At 37.4% G+C, this 12,838-nt stretch overlaps 1 protein-coding gene across 1 annotated transcript; it reads right to left on the reverse strand.

The window, feature by feature from the left end:
- Nucleotides 1-722: 722 nt before the first annotated feature.
- Nucleotides 723-12,135, reverse strand: mrc1a (mannose receptor, C type 1a). The gene is made up of 30 exons (XM_055037841.1): nt 12,005-12,135; nt 11,520-11,921; nt 10,496-10,669; nt 9,802-9,957; nt 9,605-9,718; nt 9,394-9,534; nt 9,117-9,296; nt 8,303-8,460; nt 8,109-8,225; nt 7,918-8,033; nt 7,630-7,778; nt 7,078-7,277; nt 6,876-6,991; nt 6,703-6,784; nt 6,459-6,603; nt 6,128-6,166; nt 5,638-5,801; nt 5,447-5,523; nt 5,241-5,341; nt 5,031-5,170; nt 4,811-4,913; nt 4,350-4,519; nt 3,745-3,850; nt 2,906-3,138; nt 2,651-2,813; nt 2,421-2,573; nt 2,226-2,342; nt 1,702-1,860; nt 1,594-1,626; nt 723-1,505 (listed from the first exon to the last, which is right to left on the reverse strand). The coding sequence occupies exons 1-30, from the start codon at nt 12,072-12,074 to the stop codon at nt 1,264-1,266; spliced, it is 4,320 nt and encodes a 1,439-aa protein (XP_054893816.1). The 5' UTR covers nt 12,075-12,135; the 3' UTR covers nt 723-1,263.
- Between the last annotated feature and the right edge of the window lie 703 nt (nt 12,136-12,838).

Raw genomic sequence — 12,838 nt, forward strand, 5'->3', positions numbered from 1 at the left:
ATGATCTCTGATTCATCAAAGATAAAAAATTCAGACCAAGATACAGAAGGCTCTCTATGATCCTCCTACGTGGGATACCCTGCAGGTCGAATCAGCACAGAAGCAAGAAGATTAAATTTTTTTAGCTAAAAAATGATCCTGAAAAACAACACTGACACCTGGCACATGAGACTACCAGACTGCTCTGCTCTTCACAGCTGCTGTATCCAGCTTTGTTTATCTCTGACAACACATTGTCTTTGTTGGATCAGCAGAAGGTTTATTTTGGGAGAATTTTTGAGTGTTGGGGTAACTGGTAAAACTATCTTGGAAGAAACCGAGTTGACTCAGTCTCTGAAGATTAGCTGTGAGAGCTTTAATGGCAACATTCAGATTGATAGTGAGTGTGAGATTATTGTAGTTGTGATTGAACTCCTAATTCTACATTTTATAGCCTGGCTCAGATCTGCTACTATCTTTCAAATAGTGTTTACAAAGCCGAATCAGATTTTACTTCTCCGATTTTGAAGCATTTTCCACTTTTAGGAAACCTTGAAAGCTAAAGGACCATCAATCTCTTTCCTCCTGTTTCACCTTATAAGGTATTTCACCTTCTACTCACTCTAATATCTGATAAAAAGATTAACATCCTTTGTACATTTGGAAACCAAGCTCTGAGAATGCTATTCAACTTCACATTGCTTCTAATATGGTTTTGTAGAAAAAAAGCAACAACAAAAAAGTCACTTTAATCATTTTTTATTCAGTTTCTATTTACAATAGCGTAAGAAATACTAGCAAATATTAACAAGCATCACATCTGAGGAGGATTTGTTGATCTTGATTATGAATATGTAAATATTCACAATGACACTGATTTGTCACCGATTTCTGTACACTATGTACCCAAAATTATTAGGATATTTGTCTTCATACATGCATAAATTTACCTTCAATCATTTAATTTTATTTATTTTTTATTTTCTACTTTTGCTTAATATGATCTCAAGAATTACAATCTTTATGAGTTATAGCTACAGTAGATGCTCTGGTTTTACACACTACTGACTAAACGATATTTTTCGGAGGGGTAATTCCATACTTTTGGCAATATAGTGTTTGCAAATGTACATATATGAACATAAACTCAATGGAGTTTGGTTTCTGACATCATGACCTTTCAAATAGTGTAATCAAAGTCGTTCGGCCAGTTTCCTCATAAACCGAAGGTAATAAAGATAATTTAGATCATTTGTTATTGTGCTGATTATTATTGGTGTCTCCTCATGCTTTTTCATTCTGCTCTATGTTGACCACCAGGCCTTTCATGTCCACAGGCACTTGATTTGGATTGTTGAAGTACAGCTTGTTGTCAAAAGTGCACTCGGCCAGGGTCGTCATGGGTAGCTGTATCCGTTTGCGAAACAGGAGAAAGGCAGCAAGTCCGACTATGGCTATGACAATCAGCACAATAGCCACTGTGATGCCAGCAGAGCCATGTGATGATGCTTCTTTAACAGTTTGAACTGCCAGAGAAACAGAATCATAAATTAGACACAGTGATCTATAATTAATTTTAATTATGCTATGGAATAAATTGCTTCATTTACTTACCTACAAACTGAGACTTTGGTGTAGTTGGGATGACTGTAAAAATATGCCAAGGTCTCAGTGTAAGTGTCCAATACAGATATAAATAACAGAGCAGCAGGTTAAACTCACCTTTAGGCCTTTTACAGATGTAAGACCTGTATCTGCTGCAGCTGTTTGTGCTCCACTCTCCACTGTCAGAATGGATGTTCACACATGAGTCGGACTTTGGCATTCCTTTTTTCCAGTTGGTATAGTCTACAACACTGTTATCGATCCACATCCACTCATCTAAAACAGACAAACAATGATCAAGCAAACAAATCTGCATGACCAGGAGATGGTTGAACTGCAACCTCCACAATGAGTTTTTAATAGTGTGCATGCTTAAACCAAATCTATACGTGGTGGTGTTTAAGAGAGTTAAAGCTCAGGCAGTGAAAATAAGACTGAAAAAGAACCAAAGCACTCTGAACTGGACTCTAAAATTGACATTAAGCCTAAAAAAAAGTAATCACCACAAAAATGCCACCATAATCATTTTCTCAAGAAAAGAGACAATTCATTTTTTTTAACATGACACCTTTATGTTTTGTATACACAATATTAATTTTTTTAAGTGAAAAAAAGTCTGAAATTAGCCTTATTATGCTCACTGTCATGGGACTTATATAGACCGATCCAGAAAGTTTTGGCTTCATCTTGCAGGTTTTCAATATTCTTCTGAATGAATTCTGCCTCAACAGGGTCCTGGATGCTCACTAGAGAAGCACCTAAAAAAAACCAAACACATGTTGCTGGAATTCATCCGTTGAGATAAACGAAGTGTGTGTAAAGTTTTCACAACTTACCTAATTTCATACATTCAACTGAGGCATGAGCCCAGTTGTTGACCACAGAGCCCAGAAAATAATAGCAGTGACCCCTGAAAGGCATCCAGGATCTGTCCTTCTTTGGTTCTGGGCAGTTGCCAGGAAGCTGTGGCGGTTCAGTCGGCGCCAAGTCTGGAAAAGAGGGAAAATCTGTGATTCTACAGTTTAGGCAGTGAACGGCTGTAAAGGTAACTAAGAGATTAGCTTACCCTGTGACCTTTTGCAGATTGAATAGTAAGTACTGGAGCATTCCGTTGTCTTCCATTTGTGATCAACATCTATATACACACAGCCATAGTTTTTTGGCTCATTCTTGCCCCATTTGGTGTAAGAGAGAAACCAGTTATCGACCCACTTAAAGCGACCTCCGGTCTGGAAAGAAAATAATTGACAATTAGCACAAAACTAAAAAGGTTTTATGTTTAAAATATAATTCTGGTGGAAATGTTTAAAAGCAAGTTTACCACATTGTTGTTGAGGCCGATCCAAACTGGCTCTTTGAATGTGGAAATCTGCAAGGTGATGAAAGCCTGGATCACAGGGTTCAGGACACTGGCCAGCTCTGAATCGTCAGCCTGGCATTGTCTCCGAGCCTCATCCCATCTCATCTTCTGGGTCACAAGTTTGTAGGAGTCATTGCCAATCTTGTGAAAGGACTTTGGTGAAACAGTGGTGGCTGGCACCACAATCTGGGAATCTGCACAAACAAGACATGTGAGATGGTGGTCTTTGCAGTTTTACTCTAGAAATCCTGGCATTGCATCTTTCTTTAACATGTTTTAAAAAAACAAAATGAAAGGTCATAATGAATTGCCTCTGGCAGTCAAGAACTTCAAGCAGTACTACTGCTGAAGAAATCGCACATTGCTGAAGTTGTGCTACTTTCAGTTTGTGCCATTGGGGTAAAGTAAACCAACACGATTTAAATGTCTTTTTTTCTGTGATTTTAACTTAGAGGCCTGTCTTTTCCTCACTTTGTGTTTAATAACAACAGAGGTTGAATTAAACCTTATTTGTTTATTTGTAGAAAATTACACAAAGATGGCGTGTGTGAACAGGCCCATAAGTAGAGTTACATTTTTTTGGTGAACTTAGAAAATGAAAAATTATTCAAATTCAATGTTTTCAGTAAATGTTTTGCTTTCTGGTTGAATTGGACATCAGATTGCATACACTCCAGCTGCATAGAAAGACAAAGCTGGAACAGTGTAGCCATACTTTCATATGTCATTAAAATGCAAAGGATATTAACAATAATGTGACTGGCACATAATTATATTCTATTTTATTTTTACTCACTCACCGACATTCTTTTTACAGACAAAGCCACGTTTTTCGCTGCAGTCTTCCACTTTCCACTGTCCTTTTATTTTGATGGTGCTGCCAACCATGATCACACAGTCAAACACCTCAACAAGAAGATAGAAAAGTTAAATGAGTTGCCTTTTTCTTTTCAAAATTTACAAGACCTGTTTTGGTTTAATATTTATTTATTTAATCCGATAAATGAGTAGTTCTGGCCACATTGTAAAGACAAAGCATAAAACACAATCTGTATTTGTAATGCAGCATTAATATTCATATCTGTATCGTATCTAGTATTTATATTGCAAACTGGGAGTGAAAATTAAGGACTTGTCAGTCAGATTAAGATAATTTTTGTGCCAGTTTAAAAATACTCTAGTAAGAAGTCTCAATTGTATGTACAGTATTTCCACATTAGCAAACAAAATTATCATGAAGAAAATCTATGGGAGCCTCAAAGAGCAGACACAAATTATTACAGACAGCAATGAAACAATAACTGGTTCACTAAATTACAAAAAAACTCCTATGAAAGAACAAAATGTAAAGTAAATACAGCTGCAAATGAATTGAAGTCTAACACGTCAATAAAGTTGCTAAAACCTCCTCCTGGAAGTGGTGTCCATCAGGTCTTGATGTGGGGTGTCCCTTGGCCCAGTTGGTGAATGAAATGGCTTTGCCATCTGTCCACACAAAATGCATTTCCCAATTGATGTCATTCATGCCAAGCCACAGATCCTCCTCTTGGCTCAGCATTTTTGTTGTTAGGAATGCTGAAAAGGAAAAGATGGAAGTTCTCAACTTGCGTGAAATGCTTGTGCAAAAACTCAAAAGACGGTTGAGTTATTATATTTGGGTCCTAAATAGCTATATTTGGGTCCTAAATCAGTCAAATTTGAACTTTAAATTCCAAATATAAACACAAGAGCAGAACCAAAATTGTGCCTACGTTTTAGACTTGCAGATAAACTTATGCAAGTTATATTGATTTGGTTTCTGAATCTTGAGCAAAGCAAATAGAATCTGTCTCTTCTGAGTGTTTCTGAGACAGTGTCGGTGCTGACCTTGCTCTTTCTCACTGGTGACAGACACAAGATTTCCTCCCTCTTTCTGGCAGTGGGTTCTGGCATCTTTCCAGTTCTTCTTATTCGCAAAGAATTTGTAGCACTGAGTTTACAAGACAAATTTCATTCACCAGCGTCACTTCCAATATCCTCAGAAATTGTAAACAGAATTCACTGGGAAACTACACTGACAAAATATGTGCCAAACATGTAATAATACCTTTCCTTTAAAGGTAAGCCACTCAGGTGCACATCCCCCTTTAGGAGGTGTAGTTGGTGCCATTGTTGTATTAATAAAACTGTCTTTTCTTTTGCAAATAGAAGCTAGCTCCAGACCACAGTTGATGTCATTCCAATAACCTACAAATACAGAATTTATAAAGCAAAGTGACAACAGTAAACATTCAAAGTTTATCTGAATCAGACTTACCCATGCTTGTGTACATTGTTACGCAGTTTTCATCATTATTTGCGAAGTTTGGCTCATTGTTTTCCCATGCAGTATATGTTACTGGTGTTCCATCTATCCAGCTGAAAACAGTAGATAAAATAGTAAATTATTTAATTTAAAAAGACTAAATTGAATTTACTGACAAATTCTGTAGTCAACTCAATTGCCCTAATTAGTTTATTTACTTGAAGGACTGATCCAAGTTCACAACCAAACCGATGTAGTATTGTGTGTGGCCTTGTGCTTCAGAGCCCCTTAATAACTGTGTAAACATAAACAAGAGAAACTTTAAATCAAAACTGCTGTTTATGACGTAAAAAACAAGTATTGTGGTAATTCTGACCTCCCTTATTTAGTAATAAAATGTAATTCTCACTTGTTTCCAGAGGAACTTCCTTTCACTTTCGGCTGTTATCACTGCAAGTTCACCAAAGTTCTTTTTACAGTAATCTCTTGCCGCTTCCATTGGTAATTTGTTTTTGTTTATGTAGTAATGACTGTCATTATATATGAGCCACCCATCTTCCGTGGTGTTGAATACTGGAAAGAGAACAAAGAGCTTTAAAAGCCAACAATCTTAGTTGGTGTCTTGAGATTGCTTCTTATTTTGTCTGACCCACAGTTTTCTCAGTTCACATAAATATGAGTGTTAGCTTGTCACAGTTTGGTAAGTATCCCAAGGGTAAGTCATGTTTGGATCTTTTATATAGAGCTGTGTTTTTGCTTTTTATTGCATTATCAATTTACTAAAACTGACATGTGAATCTTGGTTTCTATTTTCAACAAACCATGTGACTCATTCTTTAGGTTTTTACTTGTTCCTTTTTTTTTTTCCTAGTGAAAATGGTCATGATGTTGAAACCTACCTTCTACAATGAAGGCTGGATCGGGATTGGGAGTCACACCTGAAAATGCAATAGAATTGACAACAATTTTGTACACTTGAGGAATTGAATAGGGTGATACATTTGAAATGTTGACTCAGTACCACATATTTCAAACTAAAAATCACAATTTGAGCTCATTATCTGTACTTAGCGATCGTTTATTGAGGTGAAGTAGGTAAATTGTTCCTATCAAGAAACTGTTTACAATAAAACAGTAATAAAATGACTAATTTAAAGCTAAGTGTTGCCAGAATGTTGAAGCAAAGAACTTTGTGTAGACTTTGTTTCTCGTTGGAACATCAAGTTTTACCTTTGCGTATCTGGCAGATCCAATCATTGTAGACGTCACAGTTGCGATCGTTCCAGTGATGTCCATAGTAAAACTGAGCTTCTGCACAGTGTTCATTGTCATTGTAGTTGTTTGGTTCTCCAAGACCCCAGTTCTCAAAACTGAACTGGATTACAGTTTTCAGGAGAAAAAGAATGATTAAAGTTAAAACAATCAGCCACAACTGTTTTATTATTATTATTGCCGTAAATGCTGCATGTCTTACTGGTGATCCATCACTCCAGACAAAACCTTGATTGGGACCCATTAGTCTCAGGCCTATCCAGACTGGGGAAGAACTGTAAATGCTACAAGAAACAGAAAACTTATTTGTGGAGGAACTTTGGAACTGCCAAATATAGGAAGCTCCAACAAGGATGTCAGTGCATGTTAACATACTTCAAATTGTCTAAGTCCCTCCTACTCAGTATGCTGATCAGGTCTCCGCCAATGGCTTTGCAGAAGTCCTGCGCTTCCTGCCAAGTCTTTTTGTTCTCCTTCATTTTCTTGTAAACCTTTCAAATAAAAAAGAAAATGTATTTATTTTGACAAGTGTCATCACATTATTAAAAAAGCAAAAAATTTGCAATTTCCTCCTAACTTTATGGCAGATGTTCCTTTCAGCAACAGGCTTCCAACCAGCGGCACAGGTCAGTTGTGGGGTGGTCGGTTGGACGGTTGTCGCAAGCACACCCTCGGCCTTCTTTTTGCAAATATACTTCTCTTTGTTGCTGCAGCTGATAACATCCCACAAACCAGCAAAAGTACCAGTTGTCATGGCAACACACCCCTGTTTTCTGTCTTTTTTTTTCCAGAAAGAAAAAAGTGCAAACCCATCTTAGTTCTATTAATTTAGAAACAACAAATGTAAATTAGATTCACAAGCAGAATGATAGTGAAGATGTATACATTTACCAATAATTCTCAAAAAGTCTGCTTGTTTATGCTCAGATTCTTTCATTTGTTTAGTAAAAACTAAAATCCGAGGTCAACTAAGCAAATCTATAGTTTAAAAACTTATTATCGAGGTAAGTTTATTTTACACTTTTCACATGCAACATACAATAATTCAAAACACCCCAATGCAAGAAACATATACATCAATTTAACTATTAAGATAGACAGTTAAATAGATGAAGAATATGGACTTTACCTGGCATGCCAACATTGAAATGAGTAAAGGTAACTTTTCTTCTTGTCGTCCACTTGAAAATATTCCTGTCTTCTGTGTTGGACAACCCGGTCCAAAAATATTTTTCTGGTCTCAGTCCCACCAAACTGACGAGAAAAGCATTCTCATATCTGTTTTGAAAAAGCAAGAGTGGATGAGTATTTCAGCACAAAGCTCTATGAATAGTATCTGAACAAAACTTTTAGTAATATTTTTATAATTTCATGAAACTTAAGGTCATTTAACTGCAAGATTAATAATGGGTCCTACCTGTCAACAATGTCTACAAGGTTTGAACCCCCTTTTGAGCATGCCTGCATTGCCTCTTCAAATGTTTTTGTTTCATGTCCAATCTCATAGCAAAAGGAACCAAATCTAGTGGTGCCCTACAAAACCAAAGTACTTAATGCATTGAATCGTATCACTTCTATGTTTTCTTATCTTTCAGCCACATTACTCACAAGCTTGCATCCTGGGTTGACTTCCTCTTGGGTACCTCCAGTTGGTTTTGTGGAAGCTTTCTTCTTACAAATATATCCATATGTCTTCTCACACATGCGATCTGCCCACTTTCCATCCTTCATGAGAAATGTGGAAACAATTATAGCATATCCATTAACTGCAGTTTTTGCAACAGGAGAGTTATAGATGTTACCTTTCCTCGGATCAAGACACAGTCCTCCTGGTGGTTGACGGCATGAGATGGTTCATCACTTTGCCAGTTGGTGAAGGTCACATGAGAGCGATCAGACCATTCAAACAACATCGGGTTCCTCTGATCATTCAACCCAATCCAGAGCACATCCGTCTGTACTGAGGCGAAAAACACAGAAATAGAAGGGAATGGAAGACTTTTGTTTGTTTGTTTTGTTTAGTTACTAAAATAATTCATCTGTCGTTGTTTGTCAAAGATGTATTTGTTTTAAACTTTTAATTTGCTTAATATAGATATCAGCATGTTTTGGTGAATAGTCTATTTATCTCTATGTTTTACTAACTTATAAACATCTGGAAGTGACACTTGTAAAGCCCCTCAGACAAGATGTCTCCATAGATATATTTGTACAGATATCTTTTGCTGTTTCACAGTTGAAAGAAATTATATTTGTTTTATGGGCATTTTTACCTTTCCAAATAACCGTCGTACCATTTTTTGGGAAAATGAATACACAAAAAGCAAATGCTGAAAACTAGAATTTTACTATTTCAACTGAAGATTAAGAGATTTTATTGCAACTAATAAAAACATTGTGTAACAACATTAAAAATAAAAAAAGTTGTACCCCTTAGGAGTGTTTGCCATTTTTGAGTCACAGTAAAATGATGACTTACTGTCTCAGAAGAAAGTCTATTTTAGCATCCCACCACCAAACAATGAATTCATGTTGTAGATATTTGTGCAGTGTACCACCAAATTCTGGTTGCTTTAGAACTACTTTAGACTTCTTGTAATGTAAATCACCACTTACAATATCCTAACTGTGTTATAATGAAGCTCTGCTCTTCTATGTTGCTTATGCTGGCCAAATCTGCTTCTTCTTTGTGACATGCTGCCAAAGCGTCCCTCCACGTCTTTTTACTCCTCTCCAGGTAATAACATTGTCCTCCATACGGCACCCAATGACTCGGGCAGAAGCTGGGCCCTTTATCTAGAAGTTAAGGACAAACAGAAGTAAGAACACATGCATATACAGATGCATTGCCCTAAAAGGGATCATCTGGAAGTATGTCCTCTAAACAATTTACCTGGTGGTGGAGGCAGACTGGTAGAGTTTCCTTTACGGCAAATATAGCCAAGTTTTTTGCTGCAAGCATTGCTCTCCCATTTTGATGCTGTTCTTGTATTTAGAGTTGCGCAGCTGTCCCCAGGGACTGAAGATGGATGACCTGAAGGATTCACTGTTAGTTACAACCAATTTGATATATAAATGTTGTAGAATCAAGTTCTGTAGCTAACCTGGGGCCCAGTTCAGATATCTGAATGGGTTTCCATTGCTCCACTGCCATCCACTCTCGAAGTCCAAGCTGTTTAGTCCAATCCACAGAGATGTCCCCAAATGATTTGTTAATCCTTTAATCAACACATAAATCAGAGGGTGATTGATTTTCAGCTGAATCATACTGTAGGTAGTTGACCTAATATTTGTTTTATACCTGAAATGTATGACTGTTCATGCAGCTCTACGATGCTGAGGAGATCTGCTCCCTGCTGCTGGCAGCTCATCCTGGCCTGGTGCCACGTCAGAGTTGCCTGCGTATTCCTCTGATACTGAACCCCGGTGACCGGGTCAGTGTCCCAACCAAAAGATCCTGGATTGTAAGAAATACGCAAGTCAACAAGGAAAATAACAGGTACTATTCATAATTTTCAAGGTACTTTTTCACAAACTGATTAATTACCCAGAAGGGAGAAATTATGTTTTTAAGATCTAGGAGAGTAAGAGTAGCTTCAGGAAGAACCTGGGAAGTTTCAGTGACCGGAAAGTTCATGTATTCCAAGCAAGACCCTGATAAATCCCAGGAAAGTATGAAAAGTTATAATTCACTTCATAATCAAGCCAAATCAGGGAAAGTAATTTAGAAATACAATGTGTCATGGTTTTCTGGAATGACTGAAGGGCATCGAGCCAACAGCATTGAGTAGTAAAGATTTCAATGGAAGTATTAACAGAGTATTATCAGAGCTGAGTCTAATAAAAATATGAGCAAAATGACAGAAAACAAAGAATAACTAAGAATGAACACAAACATAAAAATGATCAAAAATACAAACCCAGGAGAAACTTTATGATAAAAGAGGGGGGGGGGAGGGGGGGGAGGGGTGGTGGTGGGGGGAAATCAGACATACCTTTATTTGGACAAAACCCAAACTTCCTTTGTGTGTCGTAATCCTTCTCAGTAGCACACCACAGCTGCCCGTCTGTACGTCCATCCGTTGTGCATTCAGCGTACCATTTCGAATTGTACTTGAATGGAAACTGACAGGGGGCTCCAAATGCATTGCCTCCTATGGTAATGGTCTCTGAAGTTGTAAAGATTAGATATGGGTAGAGTCATTGTCCTTATGGTGTCAACATAGGCAAACAGAAAAAATATTGCTTTAAAAACCATCCCTTTAAATCTCCAAATATAATATTTTATTTCTACGTAATAAAGCAAAATGCAATAGAAGGGGTAAATTAGGACCCTGACATATTCTCTGCTGGCAACTAGAGGTAAAAATACACTGCTCAAAAAAATAAAGGGAACACTCAAATAACACATCCTAGATCTGAATGAATGAAATAAATATTTAAATAATTTCCACCTGTTGTCTATTCCATTTGCACAACAGCAGGTGATATTGATTGTCAATCAGTGTTGCTTTCTAAGTGGACAGTTTGATTTCACAGAAGTTTCCCTTTATTTTTTTGAGCAGTATATTTTCTCATGGGAATTTAAAGAAAATTCATTCAAAGGCTCACATTCAAAAGTTATTCAACCGTATTACTTTAAGGTTAAAACAGTATTTCCAAAAATAATGTCTGTCAAAGGAAAAAAATTAAAATTTATAGACCATAGAACTCTTTTAATGCATTTAACCTAACTGACTACTTTGCTGAAATCAGATTTTACTTAAAGAAATGTGAAATTCAGAGGGCACGCACAGTGGGCTGAGCATACCCAGTCAGTTATTTGATGAGCTGCGTTTCAAGTTGTTTGCCTTTTACTAACGCTAGTGTTTGATTTTTATTTATTTATTTATTTTTAATGTAATGAGCCTGTGCAACTCTCACTTACATGGAAATTATTATATGGGGAACCATCTGAGTCATCTCCAAGCTTTCCAGGAAGCTAGATAAATTAATTTATTGTAGACCCAAAACTCCTACCTTGAAACCCCTTTGAGCAAAGATCCCCCAGAGTGCCAAATATCCTCCAGCGACTCCAAGTCCCTGAGCCTTTGTAGATTATTACATTCTTCTCGTTGAAGTTGCCCCAATTAAGGTGCAGATCTTGGTCTTTTAAACCAAAGAGGGTCTCATTCTTACATTGCCAATGCTGCAGAATGCTACTCTCGTCACACTCAAAAAGAAGCACCTTTACCCTGTCTTTAATTTCCGTGGCTCCAAGACACAGCTTAAGGGAGAGACTTAGAAGGCGAAACTCTGAGACCCAGCGAAACTGCTGCTCTGTGGCACGGGGATTGCACTGTGCCAGTGTTACTGAGCTGGCGCTTTCTACCTTTATGCACTTGTGGTGATCCTGGTTGAAGATCAGAAAAATACCGCTGTCTGCAAAATAACAGAACCACACAAATATATTGACGAATTTCACCCAAACTTATTGAATCAACAAATGTGTCCATGGTACTCACCAATGTCAGCTTTGATGTGAAGGGCTTGCAGGAGACAAAGAGTCAGAGCAAATGTTGACAAAGGTGACATCCTCAAAGTCTGGTTTAGACTCAGAAGGCTTCCCAGTCATGAGAATGGGAGTCTGTTGAGTCTGTTGCTCAACAAAGAGCAGCAATGACAGAACCATGGTGTCTCTGTCCCCTTAATCACAGTGATGGACATCCTGTCACGTGGTAACATGGTTGGTCAGATGTCTGCAGTTTCCCTGGAATTTCAAAGAGTTTTGTGGAAAAAGAGAAGAGGAAGTAGGCTTTCACTACTATACAAAAAAAAAATACCCATAGAAGAACAACACCTGAAACAAATGTTGTCCTTTAGGTTTCACAAGTTATTAAAAAATCTTTAATGTGCATCTAATGAGTCTGAAAAGATTTATCTAATCTGACTCGCACCTAATTGTTGTTTTTTAGGAACGACTAATTTAAGTTTGCATTGCTTGGCCAGTCTAATTTTTGACGGAATCCCCTCAAATCAGGCTTTATTTTATTGATTACAGAGATGATTCTAGTTGTAGATAGATAGTTATGCAGGAAGGAAATCCTGCTTCCTGTTTGGGGAAGTAGCAGCGATTATCCCAATCTGGTCTGCAAGACTGTCCAGGAATGTTGCAACAGTGATATAGACACAGGTAAATTAGCTACATGTCTGTTGAAAGAGATGATTAGGGAGCCTATGTGTGTTAAATCACTGGATATCACTATCCTGTGGTAACACATGTTGTAATGTGATTCACCTAAAGTCTTGTATCTTCATATGCGGCAATAGGAAAACATGTCGTTTTTATGTATTTACTT

This window comes from Poeciliopsis prolifica, unplaced genomic scaffold (assembly GCF_027474105.1).
Source record: "Poeciliopsis prolifica strain line A6 unplaced genomic scaffold, Auburn_PproV2 SCAFFOLD012, whole genome shotgun sequence".
NCBI classification, from domain to species: Eukaryota; Metazoa; Chordata; class Actinopteri; order Cyprinodontiformes; family Poeciliidae; genus Poeciliopsis; species Poeciliopsis prolifica.

What these genes read in the sequence shown, in the direction of transcription:
- mrc1a (XM_055037841.1), bottom strand. Translation starts at nt 12,074, where the DNA reads ATGTCACCTTTGTCAACATTTGCTCTGACTCTTTGTCTCCTGCAAGCC. An exon ending in AAAGGAACATCTGCCATAAA is followed by an intron (nt 6,992 to 7,077) that starts GTTAGGAGGAAA and finishes TTTATTTGAAAG; the next exon opens with GTTTACAAGAAAATGAAGGA. An exon ending in TCCAGCCTTCATTGTAGAAG is followed by an intron (nt 5,802 to 6,127) that starts GTAGGTTTCAAC and finishes TTCTCTTTCCAG; the next exon opens with TATTCAACACCACGGAAGAT.